Genomic DNA, 19292 nt, shown 5'->3' with positions numbered 1-19292 from the left:
CCCGACCCTTATTCTGCATAAGTATAGTTTTATTTATTTATTTATTTTTTTTGCATGAAAGTATTTCTTTTTAAAATTTTATTCAAATAGATCTTTAATATTTTTCTTCATAGAAGTTGTTTTTGCCATGGAAAGGTGAATCTCGAGGTGTAGGGTAAGGCGTGGCAAACACCCTGCCCAAGGATGTCCAATGCAAAACTCGGATAAGTATAATAAAGGCTAGAACAACAGCATATTCTTTTCATTGTTTTGACTCTCGAGTGTGTATCCGTTGATATCTTATATGCTTTTATATAGAGTTATGCGGTTCTCGGTTGATTAATTGTGTCGGATATATACTCGAGAGTCAAAACAATGAAAAGAATATGCTGTTGTCATAGCCCTAGTAATAATTCTTTAACTTTAACAATGTTGCTCGTATTAAACATGCAGAAAAAGCAACTACCCCCCCTAAAAAAAAAAAAAAAAAAAAAACTAAGAAATTTCCTTTATAAAAAAAAAAAAGAGAAAAAAAAAAGCTATTTTTTCCTCTAAACTTTTTGTCACATTGAACTATTTTTAGTGCAGGTTATGGGAATTTTCTTGAACAACAGCAAAAGATCACTTTTTCATTTTAGTATAATTATGAAAGGCATCTCTCATGGCAATGTTTTCAAACAAACATGTCTTCGTTTTTTTTTTATTCTTAACTAGCAGGTCGCCTAGCGTTGCCGGGTCGTAAAATATGCTTTAATATTTTAATTTATGAGATTTCGTATTCATTATGATAGAGCCACTTCTTTATTAATTATTATATTGTACTTTATATAATGATTTCAAAAGTAAAAATAATTTAAAAAAAAATAACTTTAATGCCATCAGCTAGAATTGAAACCCAAACATTTACTGCTCCAGCCTTAGTCGCTACTGTTTGAGCTATGGTCAGATAGAAATGAAAATGTTAAAATTTAACCGACTTAAACCTATAAATGTATATTTGCATATGCATAGAAGAGCACTTTAAGTCAACTTACGCCTGCCAAATTCCAGTTTTTTTTTTTTTTTCAATTTTGACCTCTTAGTAGCTATTTTTACTGACTTAAGATCAAATTGAACTTGTTCCACAAGTCCAAATCCTCCATATATATATATATATATATATATATATATATATATATATATATATATATATATATATATACAGTGATGATCATATTTATTGACACGGTAAAATAAAAGTTAAATTTTGTCTAATAAATTCTAAAAAAGGGATTAAATTAAAGAAAATAACAAAGTATATTATGTATTTTTAACTGGCTTTTCCGATGCAGCAATCGGATTTTAGAAAAAATAAATAACAAAGGAACAACAAACATTAAAACTGTATGGGGTAAGGAGTTTTGGTTATTATAATTCCGTGTTTTTTATTATCTCAATAGTTCTATTACAAAAATAATACTTATTTTTGTAATATATGTACTATATATATATATATAAAAGTGAATGTGTGTGTGTGTCTGTCTGTGTCCATTTCCCTACATAATAACTGTCAATTTTCAGTCTACAGACTCGAAATTTGATATACAGGGTAGTGAGATTTGGGAAAATCTTTGTAATCAGTTTTCGGCCAGAAATTTGGCTGTTAAGGGGTCAAAGTGCAATGATTTGACCTTTGAAAATTCTACCAAACTTCCACACCAATTTTGGGACTAAACACTTGAAATTTTAGATGTAGGTTACTTGGACATAAATCAAGTTAAAATGTTTGATCCAAGCCCAAAATAATTAATGTTAATGGGTCAAAATTGGGGTTAAAGTTAAAAAAAATTGACCTCTCAGCCAATTTTTAGTCTAAACATTTGAAATTTTACATTAAGTGTATTCAAACATAGGGCAGCTTTTTAATTGTTTTTTGCCGAAAATTTGGCTGCCAAGGGTCCTTTGCAGTCTCTAGCAAACTATTCAGCCAATTTTGGGTCTAAACATTGGAAATCTATAACATAAATGTCACCTGTCTGTTTAAATGTATGTATGCATGTATGTATGTATGTCAAAGTCTGGTGTGAACGTGTGTTAAAAGCACACAGATGTCTTAGCGTCATACTGTGCTTCTCCCAGACAAATTAACCCCACGTGCACGTCGTGACCACTGCCATGCAGACGAGACTGATGAACAGCAAGTGTCCTGCGCCGTATAACTGGACCTCCACTGCTTTGTGGGACAAGGTTCTTTTAACCAAAGGCTAATGGTAAGGTAACCCTGACAGAAACCTCCAGTGGAGCTAAGGCCCTGTTAGCTGCGGCATACATAACCCACCAGCGTGTGGAATATGCTCTTGTGCCCAGCAACCTAAGTCCCAGTCATGGATCAAATGGCATAATGGGTGGAGAGAACTCGGTAAGACGTGGTGAAGGCAACCTCTCTAGGAGAAGGAAAACTGATATAAAACCTGCGATGACTGCTGCATCCAATGATGTTGACTTGCTCTTCTTTTTGGTTCAATGTGGCAGTTGTTTAGAGAGTGGGATTGTCTTGGTGCAAAGTATTTCCTCGCTATAAAAAGCTTCAAGCACAGGCATTACTTGATATGTAATGGAATACACATTTTACCATCAGTGTGTATCTCAATACCAAAAAGGCTGGCTGTAGCCTAAAATGGCAAACGGACACTCAATGAGGACTGATGCGGATATGGGCGTCAATAGAAATAAAGGCTCTGGAGCATCCAAGGTCTGGTCTGGTAGGTATTCAGGGCACCACAGCCTGGACCCGGTCATCAGCAGATGTGCAGGACTGTAGAAGGTTCATAGAAGCAACCGTCCGGCACGTGCTGCTAGTGGTGCTCATGTCTGCCTCATTTGAGTCAGAGATGTATTAAGTAATGGCAATACTCGAGAACGAGTTTGCTTCCATCATGTATGTATGTATTTATGTCTAAAACTTTCGACAGAGGGAACGGATTTTCACAAGATTAGTATCATTTTGAAGCTCGACCCTTCGGATGACAAATATCGAAAGATTGGTGAAAAACATGAATTCCTTCACCCTTAACCGGACACTTTTCTACCGTGAAGGGTCATTTTTTTGCCGATATTTTCGAAAGTCATAGCCTCTTTTCAATTGTCCAGCCTTAATTTAAACCTACATCACTTCCGGTTTAGCGATGGGCGCAACAGCAAACACGTCACGTTTTTTTCCACGTTTTTTTCCTCCTTTGCAGCACGAGTTCGAGTCTGCCTGCCTACCTACTACCACTTTTTTTTTTTTTTTTTTTTTTTTTTTTTGCTCAACACACACCTCCAAACATCCGGGCAACGTCGGGCACCCAGGCTAGTTTTACATAAAGGTATTCAGACATGCAGCAAGCTTTCAGTGTTGTCCCATGAAAAGATATACTTAAATATTTGAAGAAATGTGAGGGGTGTACTAACTTTTGTGATACATTGTATATATATATATATATATATATATATATATAAGGCTTATCAACCCATTTCACTGCGCCACACAAAATACCCCTCCTCCCCCCCCAAAAAAAATGTTGTGAATTACTTAGGACTTCTACCCAGTTATTGCTGACAAAATGAGAGAATACTACATCTGTAGAATAAATAAAAACTTTTGTTTGAAATTATATGCAAATTTCCGAGTTTGACAGAAAGATTCCAGAGTTTGATAAGATACATCTGCAGAAAGTTTACATCGACCGAAACATTGTAAAACTAGCATTGAACATGAGAATAGTGATGTGAAGGGTCCAAATAATACGCATAATCAATCCTCATCTCCAAAATTAGAATGAAATTAAATGTCCGTTTTTTTATTATTTTAAAGTGTTGTATACATTATAGAATAAGTATGCGAGAAAAAACAACAAAAACAAAAACAAAAAAACAGCAAAAAACAAAACAAAAACAAAAAAACAGCAAAAAAACAAAAAAACAGCAAAAAAAAAAAAAAAAAAAAAAAAAAAAAAAAAACAAAAAAAAAAAAGCAAACCCACTCACCTCCGCCACATGGTTCAGTACACTCAGTAAATCCAACAATATTCCATTGGTAATTAATTTCTTCATCAGATGTGCCGGTATTTGTTTGACTTACAGACAATGTTTTCGATCCAAAACTTTGTGCCTGTACACCAGATGTATGCGGCTGGTTATAAGCAGGCCTTACATTTCTTAAAACTGGACGATGCGGACTATTCCGGTAAGGAACACGATTTAGAGGACGTTTATTTGAACCAGTATTTGAGACACTATTATCATAACGTCGACTGTATGTTGCATTAGCCTGAGCGCTGCCGAGGTATTGCCGTCCATGGCGGCCCCTGGCAGCAGAGGAAGAATTTAATCTTGGATACTTATAAGAATATCTTCGCTGCATCCCTCGTGGCATGGTTGAGTTAAACCGTCTCCTAGGAGCGGGATACCTTAGGTAATTCCTATGTGGTAGAGTTGAATTGTTGTATCGTTGGTCGTTTCTTGGGTATACATATCCTGGGCGCTTCCGATTGATTCTGCTCTGGCTTTGTTGCTGGTGTGTAGAGAAGGCACGTGAAGACGGGCCCGAGCCCCCTGCAGCTTGTTTGGAAGCATAGGACGGTATATAATGCGGACCTGGTCGGCGATGAATGACTTTATCACCGTTTTCACTTTTTCGGTTCCAATAGGAATTAGTTCTGTTATAATCCGAGTGTGGCTTTGGTTGTTTAAATTGAGGTAGGTTTCTAACATGAGGTCGACGGCGGAAGAAGCGTCCGCGGTATGCTTGAGGATGTGGGTGCATTTGTCTGGGAGGCGGGACTATATTCTTCATTTTGTGTAGTATTTTAGGAACCATTCCACTTGGAATAGAATATTCATAAAAGATGCCAGGATTTCTATCATAAGCCAACAACTGAAAAATAAAAATAAAAGAAATTAAATTCAAGTTAAAATACAGTTGAAATATTTCTGATATATTCACAAAAACGTTTAGAAGTTAACAATTCACAAAAACGTTTAGAAGTTAACAATTCACAAAAACGTTTAGAAGTTAACAATTCACAAAAACGTTTAGAAGTTAACAATTCACAAAAACGTTTAGAAGTTAACAATTCACAAAAACGTTTAGAAGTTAACGATTCACAAAAACGTTTAGAAGTTAACAATTCACAAAAACGTTTAGAAGTTAACAATTCACAAAAACGTTTAGAAGTTAACAATTCACAAAAACGTTTAGAAGTTAACAATTCACAAAAACGTTTAGAAGTTAACAATTCACAAAAACGTTTAGAAGTTAACAATTCACAAAAACGTTTAGAAGTTAACAAATAAAACATTCTTTAGAATAATACGGCAATAAAATAAACGTTTAACTTTTTAACGTTTATGAAATTGAACTTTTATATCAAATTTGTATTTTGACCAATTCCTTTATATAATTTGTTATTTTTTAAATTATTGCTTTAGACGTTTGAAACTCATTATTTTTTTTATCTTAAATTAATTAAAGAGGGTTGAATTTATTGATTTCAGTCTTAGAGCTAAACATTTTGATAGGTTGAATCATGGCGGAAATATCCATTATTTTTCAGATTTATTTTAATGAAAACAATTATTTCACGCAAATGGTGCATCACACAAGCGACCATCGTGAGTTGACTTGGCTCTCGGTCTGCTAAGCCAACAGAGAATGTAATCAAACTTTATCTTTTTATATTTCTACAAAAGCTTTAAAAATTTAACAATTAAAACATTTAAAGTAAGATGGCAACAAAATAAACTTTTTGGATAAAATTGAATTTTTACGTCAAATTTGTATTTTAACCATTTTCTTTTTATAATTTATTTTATTTTTTTTTTTAAATTATTGACCATTATGTTTTAATCAATTTTGTTTTTAATTTCAAAATTGTTAAATTTTGAAATTAAAAATTTTGATTTAATTAATTATTATTTACCCTTTTATGACCCAGTTGAACTAATTCGTTCAGTCGTAAATAAATGAATATAACGGCATAAATAAAATGGGAATTGATTCAAACACGCCTTGTACGTATTAGTTCAGTATCTGGGCAGATTGCAACTGTCCATTGCTTCCATTCAGTACGTCGTCATCTGTTTCAGAGAGTGAAGGATTTCGATTGCTGTCATAAACACACTTTTTTCAAGCACTATAGATAATAATCAAGGTAAGTTTATGAAATGTAAAAATTCTCAGTGATAGTTTAACTATTGAACTTCATTTTTCCAGTTTGAAGACAATCATAGCATCATTGCCGTTTAAACTAAAATTAACAATATTTTTGTAATCATCTACATCATAATTCAGGTTATAAAGAGTTAACGTCTGTTGTAAAAATTGGCACATATTGAAATGGAATTCTACAGTAACCTATCTCTGGACAGGTCTTTATTTATCCCTCTTTTCTATCAAATCCATTTCTATCACCTCCTCTCTTCTAAGGCTTTTTTTTCTCTCAATTGTTCTACCCCAAAACTCTCATCCACTCTTTCAATGTGACCATACCATCAAAGTCTTCTGTTCTTCACACATCTCTCTATACTGTAAACTTAATCTTCCTCTGAGGTCATCAGATCTAAGTTTATGGGCACATGCCTTTAAAATCTAACATGCGTTTACTCAAATCGCACACACATGCACACACACACACACTTTCAATACGCACCGGTTACCTACCCTTGTCGTTACATCTCGTTTGCCCAACAGGTGACATTCTCTACTTCCGCCTTTTTTTTCTCTCTCTATCTTTCTTTTGATTCGAACTTTCAATGCGAGTGGTACGCAAATTACGTCCACGCCTCGACAGGGCCTTTATCTTTCCCAAGGTAAGAATAAATGCATGTGTTAACTCTCGCATACAGTATGAACTCTTATGATCACACAGGCAAACATCCAGACACGGATATGCACAAAGAACATTCTAACGTTTGTACACAACGAACATTTTATTATATACACGCTAGTTACACACACAAGAACTCTCATATACACACATGCGCGTATACACAAACACATTCCATACCGTCCAATACTTCTGTGTAAATAAATATTCTCTCTTTATATGTAACTCTGCTTTAGCGTACTTCATTCAATCCTTAATTGTACTCGTAACACATGCTATTTATTGTTGATTGTTTTTATTACACTGTCCGAATTACAAACGACAACCTTCGACACATTTAGTAACCGAACATGCAACCTTCTTAATAATCCGTTCCACAACTCAGCCTACAAAGTGGGACCTCAGCCTATAACCAGCAACTCCAGGGTCTCCCACAAGTTTGTTTTTAAGACTCACATTACACATCCATTATATCATTCTAAGATCATTTCTCTCCATGCAACACATATCCTCAACCCTCACTGGTGAGTTTTTATTTCCATGCATCATCACACTGCATACATTTTTCCCTTCGTTGACAATAGGAACCCTCTGCTGGTTATCGATACTTCTGTTCAGTTTCGAAAGTCAAAGAATACGCCCTGTAGCTGTGCATGTAATTATGAGGCAAGGGTTGCGCAATCCCAACCACACCTCTTCTGAATTGGCAATGTTTGAGTCCAGTGGCAAGGAGAGGCTCAGGACGACTGGAAACAATGCCGAGATAAGCAGAGAGCACAAACAGCACCTGGAAGTCCCAAATGGTCACCCATTTATTACTGACCAGGTTCAATGTTGCTTAAATTCGGTGATCCAAGGGGAATCGTTGTGTCAACGTGATTATGCCGTATACCTGCTGGGTAGTAATGTCAGAATTTCCTTGAACATACTCCACTCACTTCTAATTCTTGTAAATTAACTGACTCAATAATTCAACTAATTGACAGGCAATACATTTCTCGGTAAGTTATCTGACATTTCAGTGTTGATTCTCAATGTGGTTTTGATTCTCGATGTGGTTTTGATTCTCAATGTGGTTTTTTGATTCTTGATGTGGTTTTTTGATTCTTGATGTGGTTTTTTGATTCTTGCAGTTAAAATCGTCACTTCTCAGTGTTGTAACACACACACACACACACACACACACACTGCAGTCCATATTCATGACTGAACAACCACTCCTTCTCAGCAGTGATTTTACTTTTCGTTTTTGGCTCATAACTCAACTTTAAACGCTACATAAACCAGAAACTTGAGGTAAGTTCCTTTTGCATTCTTATTACGAATGACGACATTTTCATGATATTTGAGTTCCAAACAGTTCATGGATTCAAAAAAGTTTCCTAATTCAGCGAAACAGTTTATTTTATATTCATCTCCATAGTCAAATGTGAAATTCAATCTCATATTTTAAAACGTTCGTATTTACTTGCCTCCCCACGAGGGCAGAGTTAGACACAAGGTTGGTTTTTAATATGGGGAAAATCCAGCTCCCCAAAATGGGGCATTCTGGATAGGAACAAAAATAAAAATTGCCTCAGTTATGAAGGATTTCTTCTCCACTGACTGAGGACAGAAAAGATGAAGTGCAGCATCAGAACAGATACTACCCTGTGATCTTCTCCCAAAAACAAATTCTTGTTATTATACCTTGGTATTTCGTCTTTTATTACACCTTGGTATTTTTTATTAATGAGTCAAGGCTTAAAGTAACTAAAGGATATGGATTAATGACAGATTAACAGTTGACTGTTAATGAATGCCATGAAAGAATTGAACTCACTATATACAACATTCGACTCAGAAGACAGCAATTTTTCCCTCTTTGTCAGAAAGATGGAATGTGAAGATTAAAGCACAAAAAAAGGAAATGGAGGAAATGGAGAATTACAAAAAAAATTCGCTTTTAATCTCCGTCAGGATGAATGACCACAGAACTCATCTTTCACTTGAAAGTTCTTGTTTTTAGCTGCAGTGTTTTTTGTGACTCATTAATTTTTGTTGCATGATTAATTGTTGTTGAATGATTATATTGTTGTCACTGTAAAGGTAGGAGGATTAATATAATTCAATATTTTTACAAAATTAGTGATGGGACGATTTCAATACTATTACCAATTCCCTTCTATATCCTGATTCTGATACAATTACCAATTCCTGTTCTAATATCGCCTAAAAGAAAGAATTTCATTTTTTGGAGTTTCATTTACTTTTGAATAAAAACATAATTTTCTTTTTAATTTGACAAACTTCTTACTGTTTTCCTTTTGTGTATCCAAGATTTTGATAAACTTATAGGATTTTTATCTAAATTTTCTATTGCTTGAACAAATGAAAAATAAAGTTAAATAAAAAAACATAAGTAAAATAATCGTTTATGGAATCTGAAATAATGTTATAAGGTGGAGTTGCAGGTAGCAGAGGTAGACAGTCTGAGTTTGCGAAGATGAGTCAAAATAAAATCAGTCAGATCATGAGTCGAGATCAGGTGCCCGGGAATAATGTCAAAATGGGGGACATAGAATCGCCTGGGATTAGGTCAGCAGGATTGACTGACATTTATGACAATGCATGGTGGCATGTTCTGACGTCATCCATGTCAATAGAGGTAGTAGACAACAATGAGAGAAAAAGAGACCAAGGACAAGCAGACACATTATCTCTGTTATTATGCACACACACACACACCACCTCGCGACCCCTCCATGCTATCAGTGGTGTCACTAGAAAATAAACATTGTCAAATAATTCATTTCTGTTATGTATAAGTTTAAAAGTGCAAGTAAGGCTCATAAAAGTAGTGGTTCATGGGCAGAAATCAGAAGCCCACACTATTAATGCTGGTGTCCCTCAAGGGTCCATCCTGGGCCCAACTCTCTTCCTGATCTACATCAATGATCTCCCAAAACACATACTTAAATCATTCGTTGACATCTATGTTGATGACACGACCATCTATGATAACACATCAAAGGCCGTAAATGACAAAGTTCTCTCTGATTCTCTCTCCACTGATCTTGCGCGTGTGGTACAGTGGGGGAAGAGGTGGCTGGTTACTTTTAATGCATCTAAAACCAAGCTTCTATCTTTACATCATCAACGTTCTGATCCCCATCTGGCATCAATTGAAATGGATGGCTCTCGTCTTGGGGAGGCTCCATGTTTTAATAAACTTCTGGGCTTGACCTTTACTCTTGATCTGAAATAGAACATGTACATTAAATCTGTTGCCATGGTCGCTGGAAAAATGGTAGGATTCTTCTACCACTACAGTAGATATCTCACTGCTGATGCAATTCTCTATCTATATAAAAACCAAGTACGTTCAAGGATGGAGTACTGTTGCCATATCTGGGCAGGAGCTGCTAAAAACAGCCTATTCTGCCTTGACAGAGTACCAAATAGACTTCGTACCTTAGTGGGTGATGCCCTTTTCTCTTCCCTGCAACCTCTCTCTCACAGAAGGGACGTTGCGAGCCTGTCGTTGCTGTATCGTTATTTCCATGGGAAGTGCTCGTCTGAGTTCCAATCTCTGGTACCCCCTCGCTAATCTTTCATGAAAAACACCCGTCTAGCTGAAACCACTGTCAGTAATTTTCCCCACTCTTTATCTGTGCCTAAATCAAAATGTAGATTCCATAAACAAAGCTTCTTTCTTAGAAGTGCACGCCTGTGAAACTCTTTTCCGCTTGCCTGTTTCCCACCTGACTACAACCTAAACAAATTCCTGATAAACCGCCTCCTTAAGTAAAACACGTTATCAGATCTCCAATACTAACGATTACTACGATATTATCCCATTGATTACTGTACACGCAATAACCCTTATCCCTGAGTGGCCTCTAGACCTTGATAAGTAGTGACTTTCGTGTAAAAAAAAAAAGAAGACGTTTTGTGTTTAGATCTATTGTGTAAGTTGTACAGATTTCAAACAAATCCCGATTAGCGATCCGGATAGTTTTTTTGAATTACACAACAATAAGACTCAAATTCTTTTTGATATGGATCAATCATCTCAACACCTTTCCAAATTGTAAAGGATTTTTAAGATTCTATAGTAGAATGCAAAACACAAGATCTGCATTTTTATCATACGAAACGATAGGCACTTAATAATTTTTTACTATATGAAATTCCAGGTTCATCAATTGAATTTGGCTTCTTTGAGAATTAGATTCTTTTGTTGGCATTGGTTTCCCTGATATCTTTTTAGTCAGAATTATTTCTTGAAAAAAAAAAAAAAATCAGCTGCTTACAAGAGGGAACATATGAAATTTGCCAAACCCTTAATGAAAGTGTTTCTCTGGAACGAATTATATTCAAAACTTGGCACACTCAGTGTCGTTAGTCACTTAGCTACCAACACCTCCTTATTATCAAAGGAGAACCAGTTTTGTTGAAATCTAGACCATTTTTTTTTCATGCTAATATTTGTGTGTTTTTACTATTTTAGTTAACAAAATCTTTTTATATTGCATTAAAAAAAGGTAACTTTGTATGAATCAACTTGATACGACTTGGACAAACAGCTCAATTCTGTCGTTAGTATTGGTTTTCCTGATTCTTTCAAGAATACTGTAAACGAGACTGAAGATTGCCAACATTCATAAGATAATATTGTGTTATGGAATGGACAGGATTCGAACTTGGCACAGCCTGGTCGTCAATCTACATTGTTATCAATAACAAACCCGCTTGGCAACAAAATCTTACCCCTTCACTGTTGAGGTCCCTAAATGCCAGAAAGCTTTCTACTCTAGCTGTTCAAGGGAAGAAACTATTAGACTGGAATTCCCTTCCTGCTACCTGCTTCCATGACTGTACTGATATGCAGAAGTTTAAATGCAACGTAAATCAACATCTTGTTTATCTTTCCATGACATGGTCTCAAATAGTAGCCCTTTACATCCAAGTGACGATATGCTCTGTTTGGGATGAACATAAGTATAAAAGAAAGAAAGAAAGAAAAGAAACCTACTTACTTATTGCGACAATTTCAATTAAAAACAATATTATTATCGACTTAATTGTCACGTGGCAATTAGTTAAATATTACTGGAATATTACATAATACAAGTATTTCCATGATTCAATAAAAAAAACGATTTCGCCATGTTTGCTTGTAACATGTGACGTAAACACAAGGGAAATAACTCATAAAAACAAATAAGACCCCCCCCCCCCGAAAAACTTCACACTCATCTTCCAGAAATAGTTCATATCTTTTTGATTGTATTTCCGAATTAAATTTTCATCACGTGACAAGTTCTTCCATTCTCAAAAAGAAATGAGGGACTGTATAATAAAACGCGATGAATAATTATCTTGAGTTGAACTTTCCCACGTGTTCATCTTGAAAAATGATTTCAAAGCACAGATGAAACTAGAGCAGCAAATGATAAAATCTATGATGATATTCCACTCGACTTGATCGTTTGTTTAAGTTGATACAAGTCTCACAAAAAAAAAAATAAAGGTTTTATATTCTTTTGTTCTTTTTCATATTGGGAATGATTTACAATCATTCCCTAATCATTATTTTATTTGTAAGAAAGATGTGAAATTTATTCACTGTGGGTAAAATTAATACGATGACTCAACTCTTTGATCTTAATGACTATACTTTTTGAGCCTAGACAGTTTGTCTAGTGTATATTTAAATATACTGTCTTTTTTTATACGAACATTATTGGCTACGTATGTGCAGACATGTTTCGGTTGGAACTCTTTTAAGAAGCGACATCATAAAGTTAAATGTTTTACGATTATGAAAAACAACGTTTAAAAAGTCCATTTTTATACAGAGTCTTTAATTTTTTTTTACATAGGCGTCCCCACTTATCAGGCCGAGAGGCCACTCAAGGATAAGGGGAAAAGAGTGTACAGCAGTGAAAAGGACGATATAGTAATCGTTAGTAGTGGAAATTCGGTAAATTTGTTCACTTAAGTGGAATGGCTCATCAGAAACTTGTTTAAATTGAACTTGATGACAACCATATTGTAGTCAGCTGAAAAGCAGTAAAACCGAAGACAATTCAACAGCCGTGCAATTCTAAGAAAGAAGCTTTGTTCATGAAGTCTACGTTTAGGTTTAGGCACAGATAAAGAGTGGGGGGAATTATTGATAGTGTTTTCAGCTAGACGAGTATTTCTTGTGAAAGTTTGGCGAGGGGGGACCATAGATTGAAGCTCAGTCAAACACTTTTCATGAAAATAATGAAAAAGCAGAGACAAACTCGCAACATCTCTTCTACGAGATAGGTTGCAGTGAAGAGAAAAGGACATCTCCTACGAGGCTACGAAGTCTATTTTGAACTCTATCAAGGCAGGACAAGTCCTTTCTAGTAGCTCCTGCTCAGATGTGGCAACAGTATTCCATCCTTGGACGTACCTGGCTCTTATATAGATAGAGGATTGAATCAGCAGTGAGATATCTACTGGATCGATAGAAGGATCCGACCATTTTTCCAGCGACCTTGACCTTGGCAACAGATTTGATGTACGTATTCCACTCAAGGTCAGGAGTAAAGGTCAAGCCCAGAAGCTTGTCAAAACTTGAGGCCTCCCCAAGACGAGAGCCATTCATTTTAATTGATGCCAGATGGGGATAAGAACGTTGATGATGTAAAGATAGAAACTTGGTTTTAGATGCATTAAAAGTAACAAGCCACCTCTTTCTCCATTGTACAACGTGCTCAAGATCAGAGGAGAGAGAATCGGAGAGAACTTGGTCGTTTACTGTCTTATATTGATCGTGTTTTTGGTCGTTTACTGTCTTAGATGTGCTACCATAGACGGTAGTGTCATCAGCATAAATCTCTACAAATGATGTAAGGATGTGATTTGGAAGATCATTAATGTAGATCAGGAAAAGAGTTGGGCTCAGGATGGACCCCTAAGGGACTCCAGCATTAATATTGTGAGCTTCTGATTTTTGCCCATCAACCACTACTCTTATGAACCTATCAGAAAGAAATGATTTAATAATTGAGAAGACATTTCCAACTATACCATAGCTGGAGATCTTGTGAAGTAAACCTTTATGCCATACCCTATCAAAGGCCTTTGATATGTCAAGAGCAATTGCCCTAAAAAGGTTGCCTCCATCGAGAGATTCGCTAATCCTATGAGATATAACTGTAACACATCTGCTGTAGATCTAGCAGAACGGAAACCATATTGAGTGTCACTAAGAAGGTTATTTTGCTGAGATGGTTGATTACTTCTGTATTTAACACAGATTCCAGCAACTTATTCATGACGCACAGGAGACTTATTGGCCTGTACTGAGAGGGAGATGAACGATCACCTGAATTCTTAAATACAGGGCATACTGATTAGATTTTCCAGGGTGATGGGAAGCAATTCTCCTTAAGACAACGTTTAAACAGTTTTGTAAGTATGGGCGCTAGTTTTGGTTGAAGTTTTTTGAGTACTATAATTGGAATACCGTCAGGGCCAGTTGCTTTACTGGAATCAAGGTTTTTGATTAGCTTGGCAACATCACGTACAGATATTTGTATATCACATAGCGTGTTTTGAACAAATTATGATAAAGAAAGAACGACGTAGACAGTATAGAAAAGGGGCTTGAGGGGTAATGGAGAGTGTGATCGGGTGCTTAAAATCTGGGTTACAAAAATCTAAAAAAACATAAAAAAAATTTTTTTTGATCTTTTAATCCTGAGTTGCATTTTTGCTTTGCGATTTATTCAAATGATAAACTCCCTATAAAAAGGACTATTAAAAATTTGGTTTCATGGGAATAAAATCTGTCCTACTGCTGTAAATAAATTGCAGCAGAAACCTGTATGCACATATGTAGCCAATAATGTTTGTATGAACCAATACGCTATAATTACGCTTGCACTTTTTTATAGATAGTGGAGTTTCAGTGGATTTACATCTAGGAAACAACAATATTACGATCATATATAGAAGTATATGAGAGAGATTTTATGGGCATAAAACTTATCCATGGCCACGTGTTTCTGGGCATCACTGCCAATTGTGTAGTTGTGAGTTGTATTCCTTGCCAGAAAAAGTAGCCACACTGATGACACGTGATAGTCTGAAACACATGTTAATGAATAAAAATATTTTTAAAAGATTAAATAAAATAATTGAATATTTAATTAATAAAAATAATTAAAAAATAAATAAGTTCCTGAAAAAAATGTAGGGAGGGGAGGTAATGCCTTCACTGCTTTGGAAGTGAAAATTAAATACAAATATGCAGCATTTCAAAACTGCTAATAATAAAAAATAATCTTATAGATATGACAAATACAAGTGCACTTATATGAGATGCCTTCAATAAGTTTCCAAACTTATTTGTAAAAACATTTAAAAATTGTCATAAACTCTTGAAAATGCTGTACTTTATTGCTACACATCTTATGAGATGACTAATTTTTATGATTTCAGATGCAAATGAACAGCTATAACAGGAATTGCAATACACCCTACTAAAGTCTGATATTGTAACAGCTGGTGAATTTCAAAAATGCAATCTGGACGTGAAGACACTTTAGAAGACACCGCTACTGAGGAATACCGACCGGAACACCCGGGTATTTTTTGCAGGTCAAAATGGGATTTGGAAATCTAGCACATTAGAGAAAGATCCTTTTCAAATCCTACTTTCCTGATCTTGTGTCACATCTTTCTGCAGTGGGAATGAGATAAATATACCTCTAAAGTAAAGTTTTGCAAAAAATAAATAAATAAATAAATAAATAAATTTAAAAAAAAAAAAATCGTTCCAAAACAATGTTTTTTCTTGTTTACCTGTAACACCAACTTCTCAGTGATTGGTCCTTGTGCATGAAGACATTCGCCACGACACGATTTTCCTGACTGCCTGTTATAGTGAAACACTGTCCCAGAGGTTTTATATTGTCCTGGTGAACTTTTTTGCCATTGGCCACTGAAAATGTATGTATCATCTTCTTTTTTCAAAGCTGAAAATTAAAACAAACAAAAAACGAAATTAATTTACACGTTATATGCAATTCAACAAATTAGATTAAAAAATTGTATTTTTAAAACTGTGCAAGATCACTCAAAATCCATTTTTATTTAATACTAGCAGATGTACCCGGTGTATTAAACGCAACGTTAAATTCCTTAAAAACAAAAAAAAAAAAATTGAAGTAAAAAACGGGAAGAAACTGAAACATGTGCATGCGAGTATTATGTTTTTTTCTAAACAATTAATTTCTTGTCAGTAAAAAAAGTAAACACTCGGTCTGAGATCGAAACCAAAGCTTAAAGACAGTGAGTCAAGTACGATAAGCATTAGGCTAGCTTGCCACGATCTTTAAAAAGTGTTTTCAAACCAACTTATTCTTAAAAAACCTGTCATATGAACGATGTGCGCATGGATAGTCTTGAAACAGTTGACAAATGGATAAAAATCCGATGATGCACCAAGTACCAATTTTTCAATTTTGACCCCCTTAGCAGCACTTTTTTTCTGGGTGAAAACCAATTAAAATGTTTTCCACATGTCTGAATATCCTATATACAAAATTTCAAGTTTATATATCAAAAATTCCTTGAGTATATAGGTTGAGAGTTGTCCTTACGTATACACATTCTCACTTTTATAGCTATACAGATTTTTTTTCTTCATTTCTATAAAAATCACCCCAGACAAAGCATGAAGTCATGTAACATAAGACGCTAAAAAACAAAAAAAATATACTTTTTTTTTAATGATTTTGTTTGAAATAGAACTGTGGAACTCTCTTCCTTTTGCCTGCTTTCCAGCTGACTACAATATGGTCCTTTTCAAGTCCAATGTAAACTAGTTCTTGATGAGCTGTTCCCCTTAAGTAATCCAATTTACCAAACTTCCACTACTAACAATTATTATGACATTGTCCCATTGACCACTGTACGCTTATTAACCCTTATCCTCGAGTGGCCTCTGGGCCTTGATAAGTGGTGACTCCTTTGTAAAAAAAAAAAAGTTGTTTTGATTGACAAACATAGGCGATCACAAATTAGAGAATGACAGTTGACATTTGGATGTGCAGTGAACATCTGAGGCAGATGTGGCTTTGCATCAATCTTCCCTTTTTTCCTTAAATCCAGCTTGCGAGACGGAAAGGTCGTTTTTAATGTTGCCAGATTAACAAGTACGGTTTTATGAGATCCTGGCCAGAGATATATAATATTAATAAACATGTGAACCACAAAACGTATGCTGTTTCTTGATAAGATTTTGTTGTAGATTCCCACATATGAATGCAAAAGAACTTCTGATTCTGCTCAGCACTGACTTAAAGTGTCAGTATTTAGATAATGTTGTGAATCAACACATCTTCAAGACGGCTATTCTGTTACAAATACAAGTTCTTCTTCATTATAATAGCGAAACTCGAAAACCGAAATATTGAATTTCAAATAAAACCAATGGTATTTACTTAATTGTCATGTCACAGTAATGAACATATCCAAAAATTACGAAAAACGATAAGGTAGAAAATTAATTATTAAAGAAAATAGTTTTCGAAATATTTGCAAGTTTTGCATAAATAAGTTTTGCATAAATAAGTTTTGCATAAATAATAAACTGAATCGGGAGCATAGTAATAGAAAGGATAATTAATTTCTGAAAACTTTCAAAAACTTTAGGAGAAATTAGTTATTTCCCTTGTGTTTATGTCACACATTACAAGCAAACATGGCGAAATCGTTTTTTCGTTGAATCATGACAATACTTGTATTATGTAATATTCCAGTAATATTTAAGTAATTGCCACATGACAATTAGGCAAACAACATTACTTTTAGTTGAAATTGACATAAATGGTTCTTGTTGTGTCTGCATAAATAATTGACAAGAACACGGAAGTAAAGGTATACAATAATATATTAGGAAGAAAAGTTATATACATATTTACATGTCTTCAGATATACTTCAGTTGGAGATATTCCGGCAGGTGACGTTTTGCATGTCTTACTGGAGGCAACATAGGCGTCTTGCCTATTTGGCGGTCGGTTGCCGAACTCCCCCGGTATTGGTGATTGATACCTTTATATATCTCACTTACCCGCCTATGTTAATTAGTGGGCGTCGCCACAACAGTTCTCATTGTGTTTTTTAATGAAAATTCATTTTTTTAATTGTCGGATTTCGTTATTACAGCAAAGAGGAACCAAAATACTGCTAATAAATCATTCCTGTTCACAGCGATTTTAAAAGTTTCCAAATTCGAGTTTTTGCAGCTCTGGTTGGTAAGCATCTGGCCTAGTGCATATAAGTATTGGTTAAAGACGTTTCCTGACGTGAAGTCTATGTAGATTCCATGAACAATGCTTCTTTCTTAGAACTGCACACCTGTGGACTGTCTTCCGTTTGCCTGCTTTCCAGCTGACTACGATATGGTCATCTTCAAGTCCAACGTAAACAAGTTTTTGATAAGCAGTTCCGTTTAAGTAATCCAATTTACCAAATTTACACTTTTAACGATTACTATGATATTGTCCAATTGACTACTGTACACTCTTTAACCATTATCCTCGAATCATCTCTGGACCTTGATAAGTGGTGACTTCTTTGTAAAAAAAAAAATGTACTTAATTTTTAGGGTCAATATCATTTTAAGGATTTTATTAGAAGCTTATAAAAATATAATAAGTATGCATTAGAAAGATTAAAAATAATAAAATAAAAAATGAACTGACCCAAGAAATTTCGACTCGGTTTCATTTCTGTGACATTAATATTGCAGGCACCAGATGGGAAAGTGAGGATTGTATTGTAACCTTTTGGTAGTCGCGTTGGGGTATAAAACCCTTTCATGATATTACACGTCTGGTTGTTTCCGCCACAAACTCCACATTTGTCAACAACCTTGCCAGAACCAACAACATCATCGCATCCCACTTTCTGTAAAGATAAAGAGATGGAAAAGAGATTTATATCAACAGAAAATATTTCTAACAGGAAACTCATGGATTTTTGTGACGCTTTTAACAAAAAACGAAAAAAAAAAAAGATTTGTGTTTTACTTCCAAAATTATTATGTGGGTGTGATAAGAGCCTTTCAGAGGAATATGAAAAATCCTCTTGAAACATTCTTTAAAATCTTTTCTAAAGTTCTTTTTACCTCATTAAGTATTAGGGTAACTAATTTTTAGTATAAAGTTCAAACTTTGTATAAACGAATAAAAATGGGTTAGAATACACAAATTGAAAATAAAGTTATTTATTTCATATAGAAAGCGAAATACTGAGTCTCCTATAATTAATACACATGTATTTTAGAAATCAAGAGATTATACATTCAAGATAAAATTGACATAAAGAATTACATTGCACTTTTGGCAATAAGTTAGTGGCATACTAAGATGCCTTTATATTGTATAATCTTAGTAATTTTCACAAGTATTTGATTTTTTTAAAATTCCATT

At 34.7% G+C, this 19292-nt stretch overlaps 1 protein-coding gene across 2 annotated transcripts in view; it reads right to left on the bottom strand.

Moving 5' to 3' along the window:
* Positions 1-19292, bottom strand: part of LOC145266490 (thrombospondin type-1 domain-containing protein 4-like) — a 1186987-nt gene that overhangs the window by 101023 nt on the left and 1066672 nt on the right. For both annotated transcript variants that reach the window (XM_080122215.1, XM_080122224.1), the window contains 3 exons: positions 18564-18768; positions 15657-15829; positions 3988-4876 (listed from right to left, as the gene is read on the bottom strand). In XM_080122215.1, coding sequence (XP_079978341.1) covers positions 3988-4876; positions 15657-15829; positions 18564-18768 — 1267 coding nt within the window. The remainder of the gene's footprint in view (positions 1-3987; positions 4877-15656; positions 15830-18563; positions 18769-19292) is intronic.

This window comes from Euprymna scolopes, chromosome 4 (assembly GCF_053919585.1).
Source record: "Euprymna scolopes isolate OS-2025 chromosome 4, ASM5391958v1, whole genome shotgun sequence".
In the NCBI taxonomy this organism is placed as follows: Eukaryota; Metazoa; Mollusca; class Cephalopoda; order Sepiida; family Sepiolidae; genus Euprymna; species Euprymna scolopes.
This window is presented reverse-complemented; position numbering and strand designations above follow the sequence as displayed.